At 38.4% G+C, this 21,235-nt stretch overlaps 2 protein-coding genes across 2 annotated transcripts; one reads left to right on the top strand and one right to left on the bottom strand.

The window, feature by feature from the left end:
* LOC140941101 (thymidine kinase, cytosolic-like) lies at positions 1-6,505 on the bottom strand. Its single transcript, XM_073390064.1, has 7 exons — positions 6,302-6,505; positions 6,177-6,208; positions 5,905-6,018; positions 4,122-4,215; positions 3,305-3,394; positions 1,906-2,025; positions 1-505 (listed from the first exon to the last, which is right to left on the bottom strand). The coding sequence occupies exons 1-7, from the start codon at positions 6,467-6,469 to the stop codon at positions 392-394; spliced, it is 732 nt and encodes a 243-aa protein (XP_073246165.1). The 5' UTR covers positions 6,470-6,505; the 3' UTR covers positions 1-391.
* Positions 6,506-6,557: 52 nt separating this feature from the next.
* On the top strand, positions 6,558-20,527 carry LOC140940529 (cilia- and flagella-associated protein 184-like). The gene is made up of 15 exons (XM_073389513.1): positions 6,558-6,610; positions 7,579-7,875; positions 8,420-8,461; positions 9,392-9,602; positions 9,942-10,033; positions 10,482-10,565; positions 12,586-12,655; positions 13,550-13,664; positions 14,216-14,294; positions 15,437-15,490; positions 17,597-17,662; positions 17,831-17,923; positions 18,340-18,477; positions 19,411-19,542; positions 20,154-20,527. The coding sequence occupies exons 1-15, from the start codon at positions 6,584-6,586 to the stop codon at positions 20,271-20,273; spliced, it is 1,620 nt and encodes a 539-aa protein (XP_073245614.1). The 5' UTR covers positions 6,558-6,583; the 3' UTR covers positions 20,274-20,527.
* The last annotated feature ends 708 nt before the right edge of the window (positions 20,528-21,235 follow it).

Genomic DNA, 21,235 nt, shown 5'->3' with positions numbered 1-21,235 from the left:
AGCTACAGCTTGCCTGAATGGCAGGCTGTAAAAAATGACTTTCTTTGCACCCTGCACATATTCAGAGCACAGGGGTCCCAACACAGCCTTGTAATGGTTTACCCTGCAAGTAGAGTTTTCTCTCTTACGTGGTTTTTGCGTTTACGAAGTCATGTTTGTCGCATAGTTGGTATGTTGACACCCTGTGAGACTACACAACAGAGAAGCCATGCAAACAACTCCATAAATACTAAAAGCCATTCAAGAGAGAAACCTCTGCTTGCAGGGCATGTAATGGTAGAACTAGAGATGATTATACAGATGAGATACATTTATTTGCATTAAGATGTAAAAATAAAGCATATATACAAACCGTGCAATTGACTTAGTTTCTATAAAAGATCTGTTGCATCTAATAAAAGCCATTTTTAACTGGAGCACCTGAAAGCACTTCATGGACAGAAGAAAAATGGTAACAATCTCTACACACAGCCATGTATTTATCAGCCCCACCTATAACTTCAACCTGAAATAAAATGAAATATGTAAAAAATTTTGTTAGCAAGAGCGCTACCGCTAAGATTGGTTCAGGGTGAAAAAAAGAATCTATGGTACACCTCCTGTACTCTCCAGATAACTTTGGATAAAAAAAAAATGGGTTAAAACTTCAAAGTCTATGACACATTACAGGTGTTTGATTAATTCTGAGGCTAAAGGTGGTAGGTCCAAGCATAGCAAGATTTGTAATACAAAAATAGGCTCTTTACTGCTCAAGCTTTGTGCCAAAATTTTGGACAACTCTAAAAATACATGTAAGACAAATAGTGGGTATCCCAAATTTTATGTTTTAAACTCGCAACTGTGTAATATTATGGTCGGTAGAATAACTGGAAAAAATACTACATGCCTGCAAGAATGGAAAATGTTACTGGACTGCGCACCTTATGGTTCTTTCATTTTAGGGTAGTTATTGCAAATTTAGTCCAAATAGGTTGTTAATTAGGTTCTTAATTTCTATTAACCCTTTAACCCCCAATATCCACAGACAAATTCTCCAAACTGATCTCCATACATCTCCTTTAAGAATTAGTTGAGAGAATTTGATAAAAGGTCATGGAATTTTCTCTAAGAAAATCATTTTATCAGTTCTCATAACTTTATCTCTTGACAATGTATGGATATTGTTAGGAGAAAATTGATCTTGGTCACTATTGGGACTTAGAGGGTTAAGGAGATTGTTAACTACCAGAGAAATAGGTAGACTTGAGTTTCCAGGCGCTCACATGTCCCATATTAATCAAAAAAATGATTAAGAATATGTGTAGTGTTATCTCAAAGACAAGTGTAACAGCCGTCAATTCGATGTCAATTCCACGTTTTATTCGATCCGATCAACTACGCTCAGCACACCGTTCGAATACAATACCGTACAAGAAATCCTTACAAACAAGCAAGTGTCTCTTTCCGTAACCTTGAAAACTGCTGAAACATCCGTAATGCTTCCGTAATGTTCTATTCCTTCGATGTGAGTCTAGTTAAACGATCCTTATCCGAGAAATAAAGGCGAAAATAACAAGCGATAAAAGCACATGTATGCCGAGGTTTCACCTAGTGTCGAATGACAACACCTCGGCGCAGACTGGGCCTAGTGCACAGGACACCTAGCATTTACAACAAGAGTTAATGAAAAAATATATAATGATTAAAGTTAAAAAATAAAGTATTTTCTGGGAACACAAAATTGAAATCTCAACGTAAAACTCCTTGCGTTTAATGTATAAATCAGAATTTAACTGTAACCCACAGGTTAATAGGTTCTTATATTTTTGGTTATTAAAAGGGCAAATTTCTGCCTGCAGGTTCTTAAACCACCATGGGGTTCTTATATATACACACAGGTTTTTACAGTAAGTTTATTGTTCCCACCATTTTTTCTGATCCCAGTCTTTTTGTAAAGGCAGCATCCTGATAGCAATGCATACAAACTGCATTGAGTTTGACAACACTTTCAGCTAAGGGAACAAGATTCAATACTCCTCCAAATGCCTACAAAGATTAAAAACAATACAGCCATTAAGCTTAAAATATTGCACAAACTACTACTTTAATGAGCCTAGAATTTGAGGGCATTTTTGTCATCTAAAACCTAATCTCAGTAAGGCTCTATCAGAAAAGCAATAACTTGTGATATCACAATGCGGAGAGGTGTCAGCCCTTCATTGGAGCAAATATTACTATAATACAACAATGATAGACTAGCGCTTGAAACATCAGCGTTTGAATCTCAGTTTACAGAGGCCAATCAATTTACCTTATTTAAGCCCCAATATCTGCAAACAATTTCTCCAGAGTGATCTCGGTCATTTTGTTGCAAATATAGTTATGTTAAGTCCTGGGACTCATCTTGTGAAAAATCATGAGTCCCAGTCCAGAACCAATGACTGCCAGTTAAAAAAAAAAGAGTCTGACATTGAAAATGCTTGGGACGTTAATATATAACCAGACAGTTAATCTGAAGACAGACTCCAAAATTTAACTCTGTATTACAGTATACTGAAATTAAAATATAGTCCTTCTATTTTAAAGCACCACAAAGGCTAAAAGAAATATTCATCGTTAAACAACAGCCATAATAATTACTTCCACAGAAACTACACAAACGGGCCGGATATTTCTGCAAATACACATGTTCAGATCAATCGATCAATCGATCTTTGCATCCTACGGGATGCATTTCATTAATTATTTTGTGTCTTTGGGGATTTTTATGTGTCAGGGACACAGGAAACAGGGTAACAAAATCACTGGTGATCTCCATATATAACCCTATGAATTACATGTAGTTGAGGAAATTTGATAGAACATAAAGTATTTTTTTCCTTTTTGGGTCATTTTATTAGTTCACATGACCTTTCTTGTTGATGAAATTTGGATATTGTCAGGATTTACCCCTTTACAGGGTAAGTTACTTAGCCTGTGTTGTAGCCAGACTAGTCTTTTGATACCCAGATAGACAACTCAGCATATCAGGGATTTATAGACAGTCTGCAACGCAGGCTAAGCGCTTAACTTAACAATTCCAAAATTGCATCTCCCATCTGAGTTACCATACATCCAAAACTTTCAGTTAGGTGGTGAAGGACGTATTCACACCACACCAGTCAAATTTTTTACCATTTTTAAACCAGCTTAAAATTTGACCTTGATTTTAGGGCTCCAATTTTTGAACAGCTAGGAGTCCAAATCTTTGTACAACAGGGTGGTTCAGTGTGTAAACAGAACACCTAAATACGTGTAGCCATCAATCTAATAATGTTATTACAACCTGTCTTTGGAAGGTCCCATCCAATGCAGCAACTATAACAATTTTTCCAAGGCTTGCCATTTCTTCTGAGAACTCTACAATGTCTGGAAACTTAATTAAGAGTAGAAACATTGTGTTACGTAATCTATCAATCAAGGTGCTCCTCGGGCCAAGTGTGTGATTTGACTACTCCAAGTACTGTGTTCAGCACGCAGGATTTCAGTTATTCAGAAATTTCAGGAGCAGGTTACATTAGTGATGGTGAGAGGTTTTTATAAAAAGGGCTGAACTTCTTGTTCTTAAAATAATCAACAAGCTTAGGTTTTGCCTTTTGACCATGCTTCTGGCCCAGTGAGTTGAAGTAATGTGCCCCCGACAAGAGAAGCAACCTGCAGTGTACTATAGTAGCAAGTTTTTCACCCAACAAACATTTTAAAAGATAATCTACATAGGATATACAAAAACCCTCTTCATAATTGTTATTGAACTGATGCACTGATGATTGCGCACTCTTAATGACTTATGTAATCACAGATTGTAAGATCCTTTACTCATCAAGCATCAGCAAGCATATTTTACTCAGGTCAAATAAATCGAGGTAAAAAAAGCTAGAAATTTCAAGTGTTTGTTTGTCCTAGTAATGGAGATAGACTGTTTGTAGTCTCTTACTTATCTCCAAGATCTTTGCAATAGTGAGTGCTTACTATTAAGGGCACCCATCTCAGTTTTAGATGTCAGTCCTCCAAACTTAACTTTTTCAAAATCGCCTTTTGGTGACCTGAAATTATAAAATGGTTGGTGGACATAAAATATTGGTCAACACAATTTAATAACTTACAAATTGGCCTTCATCAATTCCTAGAACAGAATAATCCATAGCTTTTTGTTTGATATGGCCTAAAACGGAGCAAGCAGAGGCTCTAAGGGTTTGTCTGCAATGAAAATGACACACATTTGTGGCATTAATGATGCACTTTTCCAGATTTTTTTTAACCACTTTTTGCAACTAATGTGCAGTAGATGTGGTCAGGTAAAGGAGGCATAAAGGGACACATTCAGCTTGGTTCTCACATCGTTCTTCATTGATCACTCTATAAATTCCATGTTTCTTGTTTTGTTTTCTCACATTTTAATCACCTTCTACCTGCTTCTCATTCCTCGCTCTTCCACTTTAATCGTGATTTTCATGATTGTCTCACTTTTTCTCGTTTTAACTTGCATAAAATGTCCCTCATGTATGAATTTGCTATTACTGGTAGCTCTCAAGCGCCGAATATTTAGAATGATATCCCCTTGACTGTCCATAACAGCCTTACTACTACTAACTTTAAAAAGTGCAGGATTCTCATAGGTTTATTGTTAGTTTATTTGTCAATAGTTTTGTCTCTGTTACAGGACTGCATGCATGTAAGCTTACTTAATGTTAGGTGTGTATCTTGTTTCAGTTTTCGTAATTTAGCCTACAGTGTTCTTTTCTCTGTAAAATAATTTCTCTCATTCTGACCACAGGCCGAATAAGCCCCCAGCTTTGGCTTTACTGAGTCTGTACCTATATGAACGATGGAATAACGCATCAGTCAATTCCAGCTGCGCCCAGCCACCCCCCCCCCCGGCTACTGCGGGGCATTTGCCTGCCTTGTCAGTCCCAGGGGTGGGGCATTTGCAAATTTTGTACTGCCCAGGGGCCGGGCATTTGCCAACCCCGAGGCAATTCCTGCGCTTTTGACATGCACTTTCCTATCAGAATACAACTACACAAAAGGTTTTACTGGAAAAAAAGCAGATTGGCTCATCTGTCAAGGACAGGAATAAATTGAAGAGGGTTGTAAAGGCATGTTCTCGATTTTATGCATGCATTTCTTCATTGCTTATCAAGCAAGAATTTATACATAGCGAAAATCGGAGCTATCCAACGGAGCTAGCGTTGATGTGAATCAACGTTTTTTGGTTATTGAATCAAATTTCTAGTGATATTATTTGAAGAACATAATTTCATATTTATAAAACTATTCATAACATATAACGTTACAACGCTCTATTAATTTTAATGACAATAATTTTATATCAGTACTTAAACCATAAACTGGTGCATGTCGTTGTGAAGTCTTCATTAGAATCCTAGCGCTACTACAAAGGAAGACGTTAATTGAAACAAAAAATCGCACATTAAAATGATTAAAACCTCATTATTCGACTGTGCAATCAATGAAAAATGTTGCAGTGTTGACAAAGGACGGGGCATTTGCCCTCTTTTGTCGTCCCCACCCCTGGGGATTTGACAGCTCAAGAGTCCCCACCCCCGGGAATTTGCCATCCAAGGCAAAAAAATATGCCAATGCCCGGGGTTCAGCCCGGGGGGGACTGGGCGCAGCTGGAATTGGCTGATGCATAATAAGGTATAAAGTTATTGTTCTCATATTTGAACACAGAAAACGTGGGTTTTATAGAATATTAAGAATATTGGATTATGTTTTTCATTTGATACCCAGAAATCCACTGAGGAAGCAAATTGCAATTGATTAGAGCATCACCCTAATAGACGTCTCTCTCTCTTGTGAATCCCGCATGAGTCTCGCATGATATTCGCCATCTATTACATATAAGCAGTTCTCTTTTCTCACCTGTCGTGTGTGGCTACCCCATCAGCTTCGTAGCGGTTGTCTTTTTCGTATTTAATCACCATACACGAATGGTTTGCGACTTGGTATCGCTTAATTCTTCTCAGCAGTTCAGTTCTGAATGAAAGAAGATGAATAAACGATGAACGCCTAACATAAGCTTACCTTTACTTTGAAGTAACACAATAGCCAAAGCTATGGGCCTTCACAAAGACACTGATTTATCAACTAATAAGCCACATATTTCATTATAAAATGGCAAGAAGGAAGCTTACGTTTTTCCGGAAAACATTGGACCAAAGATAACCTACAATCAAGATAAGAAGACAAAGGACAAGCGTGTAAATTTCAGGTTGCACAAATAAGATTGCTAAAGTCGCCATCTTGAACATCACATTACCTGAATTTGACCTTTAATATTCCTTACGCCATGGACTTCCATGCCTGGAATTGTCACCAAAGCCATTTTACACGTCTTTGTTCCTTGCGCGTTGCAAAGAAGCGTTGATGAAGGTTTCGTTAATGAGAAAAGCGCGCCCAAACTTTTACAAAATTCGCGCCGAAACATCGCGCTTTTGTATAGTGAACCCAGTCCACGCGCATGTATTTTCAGGAATAGAACTGGTGAGGAGTTGATGTGGTTGCTAAGCAGTCAGCAACAAAGAAGAACAAGTGAAAAAACATGGCGGACCCTGCACAAGAGAATACGGTGAGAATATTCCGCTTGTTTTTAGCCATCAGCGAGATGTTAGCTTAAACGTTTTGTTGTTCAAAGCTGCTTCTTTTACTTGCTTCATATGGCTTAGTTTTTTCGCTTAGAGTAGACAAGCCTTTGAATAAAAAACACTCCTTCAAGTGCTTCAACTGGCGCGCGATTTTCTACGATTTTGGACGACCGAATCATACCAAAGCTCAGTGTCTATACAAACTAGAGTTCTGATAAAGGTTTTATAGCCGTATGGGTAGACAATCAGCAAAGTTATCTGATTTGTGATGGTTGAGCCCGAGCTTTTACAACACAACGAAAAGCCAGAGGAGTTAAATTAAAATAATGTTGTACTGTTTATTTCCCTTGAGAGATTTTTAATGTTTTGTTGACAACTCAATATGTCAGCTGTAGTATTCAAAATAGTGTATTAGATAGATAAGGAAGTATTAAAATTCAAACAGTTTGTGGTGACCACGTGTGGATCCATACTGGTTTCCATAATTTTACAAGAAACAGTCAGGCACCAGTTGTTCAAAAGGGGGTGGATAAAACTATCCACTGGATAAATCACTATCCAGTGGATAATGCAATTGGTCTTCCTACTACTTATCCGCAGGATAAACCACAATCCACTGGATAGCGCAATCGGTTTCCCTAATACTTATCAGATGGATAGCAGTTTATCTGATTGATAGCGCCATCCATCTTTTGAACAACTGGGGCCAGGTGGATAGTGCTATCCAACTTTTGAATAACCGTCTCCTGATGTTTGGAGTTTAAGGAAATGGCACTTTCAGGACTTAAACTTTTATGTTTTTTCCTGGGATACACAAACCAGTCTCCCTACAAACATGCACCATTGGTGATTCTGTAATCCTAAAGTGGTTGTTTTGTGGATCTGCATCTGGTGATGGTTTAAGATATTGCTCCCTTTTTGACTAACACAAAATGTAATATTCATAACACAGGAAAATGTTGTTGAAACGGCAGAAGTTGCTTCACCTCCACAGCCTGAAGTTACAGATGCTCAACCAGTAAATGCTGATGCAGAGAATCCCCCTTCAGGTGATACTGTCACTGAGGAATCACCCTCACAGCCTGTTGATGAGGTTTCACCAGAGGGAGGGGTTGCTGAGGCTGCGAGTGTTGTGGCTGAGGGAGATGGGACTGGTCAAATGCAAGGAGAAGGAGAGGCTGGGGAGGGAGAGAAGCCAGATATAGAAGATGAAGCTAAACCAGCTCAGGAAGGGCAAGATAATTTTGAAGTGAGTTGTTTTTGTTGTCCCCTCATTTCCTTTTTTTTCAAAAGGGCAATCAGATGATCTGAAATTAATCTTGTTTGGTCAAATCTTTATAAATGGACACTAAAGGAACAGACACTTACACTGTTTAGTGTTTGCCCTATAGAGTTAAAGAGAGTCAAAAGAATAGAAGCAGATTGGCAATGGACCAACTTTGGTTTCTTAAGAGAGACTCAACCAATAAAATACTGCAGTAAACTGAAAATGTTTTTATTTTTTGACTCTCCTTAAATTCTCTCTCCATTGATGTCAGAGCATTACTGACTTATAATTTGGTCAGCAGGTGGGGGGGTCACATGTGTAAAGAAGTTCCGGTCTCTTCATGTTAGGAAATGACAAAGATGAATGTCATTTGAGTTTTGCAACCTTGTTATGATCAGTTTAAATCATGTTTTGTTTTGTATTTTTTGATGCCCTCCTCATTTTTATTAAGTGCTAGTGATGTAGAAATATTAACCAAAACAATTCTACAGGTGTATTATTTTATTGTTTTGTTTATTTCTTACAGCAAATTGAGGAGCAACCAGATGAAAATGCACCCATTCCAGAGGTAATATAAAGTGGATAAAGGTGCCCTTATTCTATTATGATACTGAATTATCAAGGTCATGATTAATAATCATTCTATTCACTGCAAAATTCAAATAATTGTGATACACTGTAACTTCAAAATCAGTCAAAACAGCCATTTTTTAAAAAAACTGACTCAAGGAAAGCTTTCATGTTTTTATGCAGAATTCAGTTCTTGGGAGCAAGTGTAGCACAGTGAACATAGCGCCAACCTCTCACCATGAAAAGTAGTCTGGGTATAAAATCCTAATGTCAATGAATGCAACAGTATAGATCTTCCTACCCACCCTTCCCCTAACCCAATGTTAACACTAAGTTCTCAGATAGAGCTAAACATTGGGTCTAGGGAGGAGTAGGTGGGTAGTCCAAGTCTGTTGTTTATAGTTTCCTACTTTCCTTTAAGACCCTCCAACACTCCAGACTTCCCCTCTTCCCAAACCAACAATATTACCAAATTGGACTGTTTCAGAATGATCCACCTCTCACCACCACCTAAAGTGTGACATGATATTTTGAGCAGCAAGTACCTTTACACAGATTTCCAGGTCCATCAAACCCTTCCCCTGCTGTCTAATGGCGAGTGTGGAGTTTCTCTTGAATAATTAACCCATATTCCAGTTTGATCTGCAAGGCAGGAAAGCTTTTGACACAAATTCTTAAGAGCTCTGAGGTGTTTAGTACATTAATTTTACAGTTCATTCTAGACCTATCAAAGTTCAGATAACTTTCAAGTATTATTGTGCTTTCTTGGGGAATCCCTTTTTTTTTTATAAATAATTGAAGAACAAGAAAAAAAGTTGTGTGACCCCTTATGACATATAATGTTATTTGAATGAGGCTCTTAATACATTTCATTTTACAAGTTCTTTGTAAGGGCTGTCATGTAATATACCTGTAATTTAATTTTTAGAATGATGCTATACCAGAGGCTGATGAAGGTCCTACAGTGGAGTTGGCGCAGCCATTATCCCGTGAGGGGACGCCCACTGGAGATCAAACTGTTGTAGATAATGACGCCAAGCAGGAGGAGCCAGATGCATCGGCCACGCCCCCACCTCCTGTGTCTCAGTCCCCTGAACCAACCACTGACGTAGAACCACTCGAGTCTTACATAGAATCAGGTAATTTTAAGAAAATGACTTTGCATGATACAATTGAACCCGCCATAAGCAAGCAAAATGAAGGCTTTAGTGGTCACTTATGAGAGGTGGTTGCTTTTGAGAATTAAATGACAGCGGGGGCTCTCTTTCTAGAAGATTTCTAAACACATCTATAATATAATTTTATGGACGAAAATAATATTCATTACGTGCAATTGATGATATGTGCAAAGTTTCTTGTTGTGAAAAAAATTGGCCATGAGTTTTAAAGATTACCGTAGACACACCCAGGAATGTGGGAATTACTTTATGTTACATGAATTGTATGTGTCTGAATGTTTTTGCACATTCTTTCCCCAGATCCTATGAGGTATGATGAAATGGAGATAGATGAAGAATCAGAACCAGAAATGCCTATTTACAATAGAGCGGAGCTCATTGAACGCTATCAAGTAAGTAACCAGCAATAAAAGCTTTTCTTTTACTGGCACATTTTTGTTTCGCATAAGTAGAAAAAAAAAACTGGAAAAAGCTGCGCTAGAAGACCATTTCATGGTCTCCTAGCATCGTTTGTTGCCTAGAAGACATCAGTAGAGTCTAGACTAGTCAAGTTAAATGCATAATAACCTTTGATAATTGTCTTTGTTGAAAACCTTAGCCAAAAATTCTTTTTTGCTTGTTGTAAAATCTATTGTACATTGTACAAATTTGTTGTATTCTGTTACCACTTTGTACATCGTTTATTATTTTGTTATTCCCATGCCTTTGTTTCTTTTTGGTATTTGAATTTTGACGGGTCTGAAATGTAATGGTTTAACTGCAAAAAAACAAGAAAACAAAATCAAAGGTTTATAGAGGTTTGTTAATGTCAAACTGGTAATACTATTGACTCATTTGCAGCAAGCTTTGGAGGAGAGATCCACCTTACAGTCATTAAATGCTCAGCTACAGCACAAATTAGCAGAATATTTCAAAAAGAAAAAGGTAATTTTTAAAAGAAATGATACTTCATGATTATTATGTAAAATGGGCACAGACTCCTAAAGTCCTTTAGCCTGTACCAGGCTCTCAGTCAGTGCAGACAAGCAAAAAAAAGCAAGCGAGAAGTGAAATAGCGAATGTGCCAAAAATGACAGGAAGAGAGAAGGAGAGAGCCTTTACTACCCTCCCCAATTCCAGAAAAACCATTTCTCATGTCAAAATGTCAAAAGCTGGGGAGGGTTTCACATGCTTGACATGTTTGTTGGACTCTGCATACCCATAGCCAAATGATTGACATAAATCTTGAAGTAACCTTTCACAATTGACCAATCATAGGGTGTACTTGGAGTCGGTATACCTGTTATTGGAATGAGATATTGAAAACAATGCTTACAGGGTTCACCTCTCCATCTCTACCCAACCCTCTCCTAGTTCTTGTGCAACTTTTGTTGATCCACTTTCCCACTATCTACTCCATGTCCTTAACCCACTAAGATGTGCACTTCCATACAGGTGGCTATGGTTGGTTGATGCATGAATCAGGGTCCGAAATTAACTTTTTAATACGAGCGCCAACTGGCGATCAAGTATAAATTTTTGGTCGCCATAGGGCAAACTGTGGTCGCCAAAAATTCCCCCTCCCTTTTTTTCAAATAAAAGTTTAAACACGAATAAAAAATGCATGGTATGGACTTTTTTGTGCTTAAATACTTCCGCTCCCGATACCAGAAAGAAACCGTACGTGTACGAGTGAAGTCTCATCTTTTCCACAAATTACTTTTTAGAGATATACATGTAAAGCCATCTGATCTAGAACGTAGGAACAGAAAGCTGTCTACCCATGACTGCACCGGATTATACCAAAACTGTTTTCTTCCAATAACTACCACAAAACAATCCACAAAACAACCACGAAACATAGCCGCCATGTTGCTCTTACCAGGCCACATTTTTTTGTGCCACATTACTCGTAATGGCGTCTTGGAAACGTTCAACTCGTATTGATCGTAGCTGTTGTGGAGGTATTATTACAGGAAGCTTCGTTTCACTTTTAATTAAAAAATATCAGCAGGACAAAAAGTAAGACACCTGTTGGCAAATAGCTTCGAGGTTTCAATTCTTAAGCAGTTTCTCCGAACGTTTAAGTCCACAATAACAACCAGCTTTACAAGTCGCTAGCTGGCGACCAGCTATGAAATTCTAGTCGCCAGGACTAAATTTTTAGTCGCATTGGCGACCAGGAAGGCGCAATTTCGGACCCTGTGGATGTGTTTAAATTTCATAGAGCTGATGAAAATTGTCTGCAGTTAACACTTGAACCCCTTTTAGCTCTAATATTCTTTCAGCTTTCGTAATCTATCCATTGGTCTCCATTGTTTTCGTGAATTTTTGAGTTACTAAAAATCTGTGTATTATCAGGTTTAAAAACTCGAGGCAAAGCCGAGAGTTTTAAACCTGATAATGCATGGCCGCATGTTTTTTGAACCGCTTCAAAATCTCTGATGTAGATCAACTCATTCTTGCACTAATATTTAGATTTGGGGTTATTTTGGTAAAAAAGATTGGACATAAAGTTTAGCCGTGTCTTTGTGAGATATAAAGACACTCATCAGTGTGCAAAGAAAGTGGTGTCCGATAGTCCAGGGCTGGTGGATTTTGCTACCGGGCTAGTGATTTCTATTCTTAACTTGCCCGATGGGCAAATGAAGTTTTTTGGGGGAATTCAAATTACAGAAGAACTGTAACCAATGCTCATCAAAAATTTTTTTCGGGCTAGTTGAAATGCCCGAATGGCAAGCTGTAGAACTGACTTTCTTTTTCCCTGCTAGCAGAGGTCTCTCACGGCGAGGCAAAAATGCCTCGCCGTGAGAGACCTCTGCTAGCAGGGAAACTTTCTTTGCACCCAGCTCATTAAACATAGTTTCATTTGTTTTTTCTTTATGAATTATGTGAATTGTTATTGAGTTTTTGAATAAAAGTGTAAAAATAGTATCTTTAATTATTTTCTGTGTTTTCCTTTCAGAGTGATGAACGGCAGCAAGAGATTGAAAAGAACGTGACTGATCAGGAACAAAGATATCTGAAATATATGTGTACGTTTTGACCAATGAAACATTAGAGACCTTAAGATCCGACCACGGCGGCGGCAACGAGCACGTCAAAAAAGCAATAGGCTTTAATAGGTGCGGTCACACTAGCGATTTACCCGTGGGGAAAAAGCTGTTGCCCAAGGGGAAGCAACTTTTTGTGTGTGGCCAATTTCCCCAAGGTGAAATTGCCTCAGGGAAATTTCCATAGATACGTCAAAAAGAACAATAGAATTACCTATGACAGTTCACGAGGTAATTTCTTTGGGTTAATAAAAATCCAAAGCGGCTCAACCCCTTGGGCAATTTATCATTGTGTGACCGCAGACAACAAATGATCAAAACCGAGAGCGAACCCAACCCAAGCTATTTCCCCATGGGGATCCTTGCGGAAGACGTCTAGTGTGACCACACATAATAAGCGAAACAACAAACTCTGCGCGTGTATCATGCCGTCACTGCACGGCCACGACTTGAAAATACCTAATATCAAGCAAAGAAAAAATTTTCTTTCTCTTTCTGAACGTAGATAAGGCTCTTCAGGAATTCAACTCCAAGAGGGTTCCTTTACATTTGAGATAGTCACTGATTTGGAATAAGATTGAAAAAAAGATTGAAAAAACGCGAATTCACGTTCTTAACGACGTTTTCGCGGACGTCACCGTCTTCGCATTTTATTAAAAGGTTTCCGCGGCTATTGACGTATCGACGCATTTTGACGTACTGTGTACTAACTTTTAAAGAATCCAACCAACACAATCATGTTGAGGAATGATGTTTTGTTAACCACAATCCCTGAGCAGATGTTCTTTTGTAAAGGAGATTACAGAACGCGTTGCTAACACCTTTCTTGCAGAATACAAAGTGTTCATTAATAAACTGATTTCTTTCACATTCTAGCAAACCTCGAAGAACTTCAAAATGAAGAAGGACGGGAAAAAGAAAGCTATGAAGAACAAATTGAGGATCTGAAAGCAAAGTGCAAAGAAAAACAGGAAATTGTTAACAGATCCAGGTATGTACTCCTTTCCATTGCAAACACAATAGCAAATGAATTTTTTGGCTTCTCATTAGTGAATTTGTTAAATAATGATTACAGACTGAAGTTGATTTAGGGACGGACCATTAGAAAAGTTATGGCTGGGGAGGGGAATTTTCGAGCTGCAGGAACTTTTTTTCGTTATCAATTCCTTATATGAATTTCTTTTAGGCGAGAGCGTGAATATTTTTTTAGGATTAATTGGCGTGCATGAATTTTTTTTTTCATTTAATTTTCCTTTGCGCGAATTTTGTACTTCGCCCGCCCCCCGCCCACCCCCCCCCCCCCCCCCCCCACAAGTTTTCTAATAGTCCGTCGCTTACATGTATACAGAAATAAATGTAAGATCTTTTCAAGAGAGGCGAGGGGATGGGATTTTAGACCACGGGAAAAAGACAAATGATGACCGCAATGACATCACATTTACACATTATCAAAGTCAATGTTAAATTCTTCGTGGCCCTGTATCCCACTTTTTGGTGTCTGAGTGTGTTTGATGTATTAAATCTCTCTCTGTCTGTTTTCAGTGACAACTTTATGCTGTTCAAAATGGACGTTGCAAAGCAGGCAATCAACAGTCGGTCTGGGAAAGCCATTCCTCCTAAAGTAAGATAAGCGTTACAAAGAGATAGTATTAAACATTCTCCCTTTTTTTTCTTCTATTATTCTTCTTACACTATTCTTCACTAGGGAGCTTAAGCAAAGACGACGGCGACAGCAACGAGAACGGCAAAAAAGCAACAGGTTTTATAGAGTGTTTTCACATGACGTCACGGCAGCCATATTGGTGTCCCAAAACAATGAAACGGCGGCCATGTTGGTGTCCCAAACCAATCCTCTAGGAGTTGAACTCTTTTCTTATGCAAACGCTTTCTTTTGTTGCAACAAATTTGCATAGATGCTGGCCACGTGAGTGAAAACACTCTATTGGCAAACCAACAACTTTGCATGTGCATCACGCTTTTTTGTACATTTCTTAGCACGTGAAAATGCCTAGTTTCACGTTTTGTCGAGGACGTGAACAAAAAACAACAACTTTCTTTTTCTTTTTTTGAACTTAGACACAGTCCTTTAAAATTCAAATCCAAAATAATTTGCCAGCATTTGACGAATTCAACGAGATGGAATAAGCGCGATAAAGTTTGAGGCAGCGTGAATTCACTTCATAAGTGACGTTTTCGTAGCCGTCGCCGTCGTTGTTGCTTAAGCTCCCTACTGACTACAACGCGAAGGCTGCGCTTCCGAAAATTCCTCTTTCCCCATCTCTTTTCATTTCACTTTCCTCACGGATAGTAGGAAAGGGAGAAATACGCGTGCGCGCGTGAAAATAAACATCTGCGAGGGAGGTGACGCACTCCTCGCGTTTGGCGATTTTCACGCGCGCTCGTGTATTTCGCCCACTCAACCATCCCTGTGGAAAGGGAAGGACGACTACTCGTAGTCTGGTCCAACCATGACCAAATTCCACGCTACAGGTCATGGTCCGTGGATCAATCTTGAAAACTGATATCCTGGTGGCACATGCCCGTCATTTCGCAGAAGGTGAAAAGAAATCAAAGCAACGAGGAGTACAAAAAGACTAAAAGTCTACATTTTTCGTAGACTTTGAGTGCATTTTAGCTTTTGCTTCACTTTGCTAACGTGTATAATTTAACAAGTTACCTCACTATACTCGTAAAAGCGTGGTAGATCAGTCAGGATATTTCTCTTTTATCGTTCTAAGAACAACTTTTTTCTTTCTGCTGAAGGATCTTGAACAGTACCAGATGATGGAACTCAAAAAAGAGCAAGAAGTCATGCAGGTGACATATTAAGTTTTTGCAACAGGAACCGTAGTATTCATCAAGAAAGAATGAAAGAAACTTTTAATAGTAGTCATGGTTATGTGATAGGTAAAATCCGTTCTTTAGATTCTATGACGAGAACAAGTGCAAGAACAAGATTACCCAACACTAAGTAGTGCGCCTGAGTGAACCAGTGATAGCCGTCGTCATTCTACTACGGGGATGTCGTTTTATAGTGGCGGAAACAAGTTATCAAATGCTAGAAATTTTATTACTTTGCGATCGGGAGAGATTTTAACCTCCTTCATTAGAAATGACCGTGCTATTTTTTTTAGGTGAAAAAAGGTACAATGAAGCTTTTCGAGCCGTCTATTTTTTGAGAAAATACAAAAAGAAATTTAATATCTAAATCTCGCCCTCGTCCTGGAAACTAAAGGTCTATAGTATTCAACAAAGATTGACTAGGGTTAGAACCCTAGCAAAAAATCTAATGATTACTGGAGAACAGACTTTCCCTACAAGTTTACAGTAACACGCCGTGAGAAAACCATTTTCCGCCAAACTCATCTGCCGTACTGTTTGTGGCGGTGCTTTTTAAATATCGATTTATACGCGGTCACACTTAAGTTGGTTTTCCGCACAGGGTCCCAGACACATAACAGCCTACTGGAAGCCAAATTTGAAGGATTTTTATGGGAATATATCGTAAGATCGATAAAACGGTTTAGAATGTACATAAACAGCTATTAATACAGGACCACAAATGAAGAGTAAAACAATATTGTTTTCGTCTCTCACCTGTATTTCGACCGTATTAAACGGTCTTCATCAGGGTGAATGGCCGTAACAAGCATTACACACCATTATAATTACACAATAACGAACAATGAAAATTTGCTCGCGCTACAAAGGAAGATAGACGCACGCGCGCGACGGATGCGAGACCTAGTCGCCCTATTCTGGCTGTAAAAAATCATTTATATTCAAGCCTTTAGGCTGAATACAGTTCAACCTATAGGCTCACTGACCTTCTTCATCCCGGAGAGCTGATTCTTCCCAGGACACTCTGTCAATTAACTGTGCACTGACATCCTAAACAGCTATTAAAGTAAACATACCTCATAAAGAGTTGAGTCTCTGTTGTTTGCCTACTGTTTCCTGCCCTATAATATTTTAGCTAGTTTTAATGTTTATCTGTGAAAGGTTTGAACCCAGGAGTCATTTCAAAAGGTTGAGTTTGATCGTCCGGGTGAACGTAGTCCTGAATAGGACTGTTGTTGTTGACACTAACTGACGTTTCGACAACCTGTGCGGTAGTCATCTTCGGAGTCAAAGTGAGTTGTGTCATGTCAGTTAATGGTATTATACTCTGGTTATTGATCTGATTGGTCAATTATGTCGCGATGTTATTGGTCGTCTGTCAGTTAAGCCGTGATGTTATTGGCTATGAAGACTCGTAATCAGTGACTGGTTCGTTTCGATCCGTCTACTGTCACAGTTAAACAGTCGTCTATTGTTAGTTAGAAACCGAAACATTAATACTTGCTAAAATGGCGTTTTAGGGCAGGAAACAGTAAGAAAACAACACAGACACAACTCTTTATGAGGCATTTATACTTAAAAGCTGTTTACGCATATGTTAACGCTTCATCGATCTTACGAAAAATTTCCAGACGACTCTTGCACATTTCCCATAATGCACCTTATTTGCCTCCAAAAAGTTTGCATAAGCATTGTTTTCAATTTCTCTTGGGACGGCTGTAAATACCCAGGAGAAAAGGAAAACAAAGGTTATGTAAAATTTTGGGGGGCAAATCAGGTGCATTATGGGAGTTGAGCAAGTGGCGTATACAAATCCTTATAATTTGGCTTTCTCTAGGCTGTTGTGAGTCTGGGTTTTCCGCAGTACTCGTAACTCATCTCGCGCAAGGGGGTCTTTTACGTGGGAAGTTTCACAGAATTATGTTGAATAATTTTCTGTTTTATCGTGGGACTTTTGAGTGCGTTCCTTTGGGATGATTCAGATCAAGATTTATGATGCTAATGTTACGATTATTTTTTATTAATTTTAATGCGTTTCAATTTGTGTCGTAAGTAATACTTTTCGGCTACTTTTGTTTTAAGGTTCGCCTGGAAAATATTAAGCTGAAAAACCGACTAAAAAAGAGAGAAATGCAGCTGAAGGCCAAGGTGAGATAAAATTCCTAGAAATATAGTAATCATAAATCTTTGAAAGCTTCTCGTTTTACATTTTACCGTCAACTAGGGTAGCTGGGAACTGATAATGAAATTATATTATATTACAGGAAAGTCGCGCAAATTGCTATTGTTAACTATTTATTTTTTCTTCTTTTGTAGGAAGAACTGGCTGAGGGTTTACATTTAATAGATTTTGAACAGCTCAAGATTGAAAACCAGACGTACAACGAAAAAATCGAGGAGAGGAATGAGGTGAACTTTGTCATTAAAACCTTCTTTCCTAAGTTGAAGTTGAATTCAAGATCTAAATTACAAAAATGAATTTACTCCGTAGCAACAAAGTAAAAAAGACAACATTTATCGCTAACTTTCATTTCCCTGGTGGCCCTATTCACGGCCCATATTCGCGTCAGTAATCAGTTATAACTCAAAAATTTAATGAGCGTGTAAGTAGTTTTGAAATAGGAGGTATTCGCCCTAAAAATGTACTAATATTTTTATATAAAGTACCTCTGTTACGTACCAGGGCAGACTTTCACGAGGTTCTTGTTTGTTGTTGCTGTTGATGTTAATCTTTTCATGTGCCAAACCTCATCTGTGTTATAAACACCGTTTCCACAAAAAAGCCGTAGTTTAAAATAAATTGCTTCCCCTCTTGTGTTCAATAGGAGCTGTTAAAACTCCGCAAGAAAATCACCACCACAGTACAAGTTTTGACGCATCTGAAGGAGAAGTTGCAGTTTGTACAGGCTGAGAACAGCGAACAGAGAAGCAGTTTAAGAACAGTCGAAGCTCATGCAGCTCAGGTGAGTCTCTCTTCAGCACCTGTAACAAGCGCCTCAAAAGAAAGGAGAAGTCGTTACGTCACGTTGCCATGGTAGCAATTTTTCTGAATGACAACAAACCGAAAGTATCACTTAAAAGTGAATTCGCATTGTTTCAAACTTCATCGATGTTATTGTTGTCAAATAATGAGGTTAAATCCAAAAGGACCGTATCTATGTTTAGAAAAAGAACGTTTTTGTGTTGTGGTCACCTACTCCATAAAGCGAGCGCGTGAAATTAGAAAGTTTCATGTGATTGTCGCAGTCGTGCAACGACGGCAAAGAAATAAAGCGTTAGCGCAGAGTTGTTGTGTTGTTAATATAAACCTATTGCTTTTTTGCCGTTCTCGTTGCCGTCGCCGTCGTCGTTGGTTAAGCTTCCAATTGTTGTGATCCAGAAATTTTGCTACCATGGTGGCGTGACGTCACAATTCTCCTCTCTATTGGCCATTTTCACGATGACGTCATTTGACTGCAACTACCAGAATTCATTTCAATTTGCTTGAGATTTCAGTGACAATTGTCCTTGTAGATACTTCTTAGCCGTCGTAGCACGACTACGACGTGAAACTTCCTGCTATAAACTAGGTGAACACCACACAATGTTTTTTTTTTCTTTTTCTAATCTCAAATTCGGTCCTTTCGGACTTAACTCCAGAACATTTAGCCAACATTTGGCAAATTAATTGAAACAGAACGAGATCGATGAACTCTGAAACAGTTTTAAGTGACGTTTTTCGGTTTGTTGTCATCCAGAAATTTTGCTCCCTTCGCAACGTTACGTAATGACTTCCCCAATCTTTTTCTCCATACTCCGCGTTCAGTGTAAAAAAGAGTGGCTATTCATGCCTGATATGTATGCTGTCTGCTGTTTGCTATTTGCTGATAGCTATTTCTTTTCGTTGTCTGTTTCAGAAACGAGACATTCTTACACGAACAAAGCAAGTTCGAGATGCTCTGAGAATAGAAAATGTCAAACTTCGACAAAAGTGTGGACTTCTTGGAAACGAACCGTTACTTAGAGATTATGAGCAAAGAAAAGAGCAGGTATTTACAGAAAGCACGCTCTGACTTGGTTTACCCCTCCATAAAGCCGTTTGACATTTTTCACATGTTTCGATGGGTTTGCAATCGAAGTAATGCAAATCCAATCAAAATCCAATATATTTTTAAGGTATTTTCGCGCATTTCAAGGGTTTTATTTTGTACTTCTTTGAAACTACACGCTTACGTCTCCAAATTGACTGGTTCTGATTAAAGGAAACCCATCAAGGGCTTGAAAACTTATAGAACACTTGTCTGCATAAATGGCAGATTGTTGGAGAGCACTCGCGATTGATTAATTGGTTGATTGATGATTTATTCATTAATCGATCAATTAATTAATTGATTGATTGATTGATTTCATTGGTTGACTGATTGACTGTCTGACTGATTTAATGATTGTTGTTTAACCGTTCGTCTCGACCTTGATTACAAATTCAAAGGCAACGAATTTTTTCAACTTTTTTCACTTTTGATTGTGAAGATAAAAGAACTAGGCATGTGCCAAGGTAAAAAATAATTAGAACACTCACGGCATTATTGAGTTACCTTCCTCCTTTACTCAGTGCCAGCCGGGAGTAACTACTGATGAAAGTTTCGTTTTCTGTTTTTAGAGTGACGATCTACGAGAGAAAATCAATCGATTGAAAATGGCACACGCCGAGCTAACAATGAACTGCAGCGGAGTACGAACAAAGATAGAAGGAGCCAGGCTAGAAGAAAAACAACTTTAAAGTCCTCTGTAATTTATGAATTAATATGTTTTACACGCATAGATCACATCAAATAATATTTAACACATAGGTTCGTTTTCTAGAGTTTCAAGATTTGTATATATATAGTTATGGCCGTGTCATCTTGTAAATATCTCTATTTACTTTATTGTAGTATCTCTTGCCATCTCGAAACACTTTTCAACATACATGTGTCATGATAATTTCTCAATGTGAAAGAATTGTATAGTAATTGAAAAGGCATGCACAAAACGAAGTGGTTAATAAAGTTCGAAAACAGCAGTTTTTAAGTTTTTGCTCTAAAAAGGCTTTAGAGGGGCAACTTCAACAGAAGGTAAGAGACAATAATCGCCTCCCTCAAATTATCGCCCCCCCCCCTCCCTTCCTCGCCATCTTCTTTTTTTCTTAAAAGCCCAAGATGTGATTAGTTTTTTATTTAATGGGATCAAGTTCCAGTGAGCACTATTTAATATACTCGCCTCCCTCGAATAATAGCCCCCTTTTGGTGCGAGGGAAAAAATAATCGCCCCCGGCCTTTAATTAAAGGAAATACGTTATTTACCTACTTTACTTTTTTTCGTCAACACATTCGAATTTGAAGTTGATTCTAATACAAATCTGTCGATCCTGATTGACGATCCTTGCGTCGAACTTTTCATGCCCTTAATCGACTAGTTTTAACTAGACTAGTATTAAAATACTGATAATAGGTTCGGTAAATTTGGCAGAAAAGTTTGACAACCATTAGTCCTGTCTTTTAAATTATGACAATTTAACGGTTAAGAGAAAATTCATTTTCATGTTCTATTCCTGGTGGCGACAGAGGCGACGTGTCTTGGTACACGCATTCCGTGTCCAAAAGACCGTTTCCGAACAGAATCGCAGAAACCCGCTCCGATCATCTGGTCGGCGATTGGTTTCGACTAGTAAAAACGTAATTTTCCAACGTCTGACATGTGAGA

Source organism: Porites lutea, chromosome 6, assembly GCF_958299795.1.
Source record: "Porites lutea chromosome 6, jaPorLute2.1, whole genome shotgun sequence".
NCBI classification, from domain to species: Eukaryota; Metazoa; Cnidaria; class Anthozoa; order Scleractinia; family Poritidae; genus Porites; species Porites lutea.
Note: the sequence above shows the minus strand (reverse complement) of the source record. Positions and strands in the feature narration are given on the sequence as shown.

Bases quoted from the DNA above. Each gene is read 5' to 3' on its own strand.
- LOC140941101 (XM_073390064.1), bottom strand. From the start codon at position 6,469: ATGTTTCGGCGCGAATTTTGTAAAAGTTTGGGCGCGCTTTTCTCATTA. The intron at 6,209-6,301 runs GTAATGTGATGT...TCTTGATTGTAG, and splicing joins ATATTAAAGGTCAAATTCAG to GTTATCTTTGGTCCAATGTT. The intron at 506-1,905 runs GTGGGAACAATA...ATTTTATTTCAG, and splicing joins GACTGGGATCAGAAAAAATG to GTTGAAGTTATAGGTGGGGC.
- LOC140940529 (XM_073389513.1), top strand. From the start codon at position 6,584: ATGGCGGACCCTGCACAAGAGAATACG. The intron at 10,034-10,481 runs GTAAGTAACCAG...ACTCATTTGCAG, and splicing joins AGCTCATTGAACGCTATCAA to CAAGCTTTGGAGGAGAGATC. The intron at 12,656-13,549 runs GTACGTTTTGAC...TTCACATTCTAG, and splicing joins AAGATATCTGAAATATATGT to CAAACCTCGAAGAACTTCAA.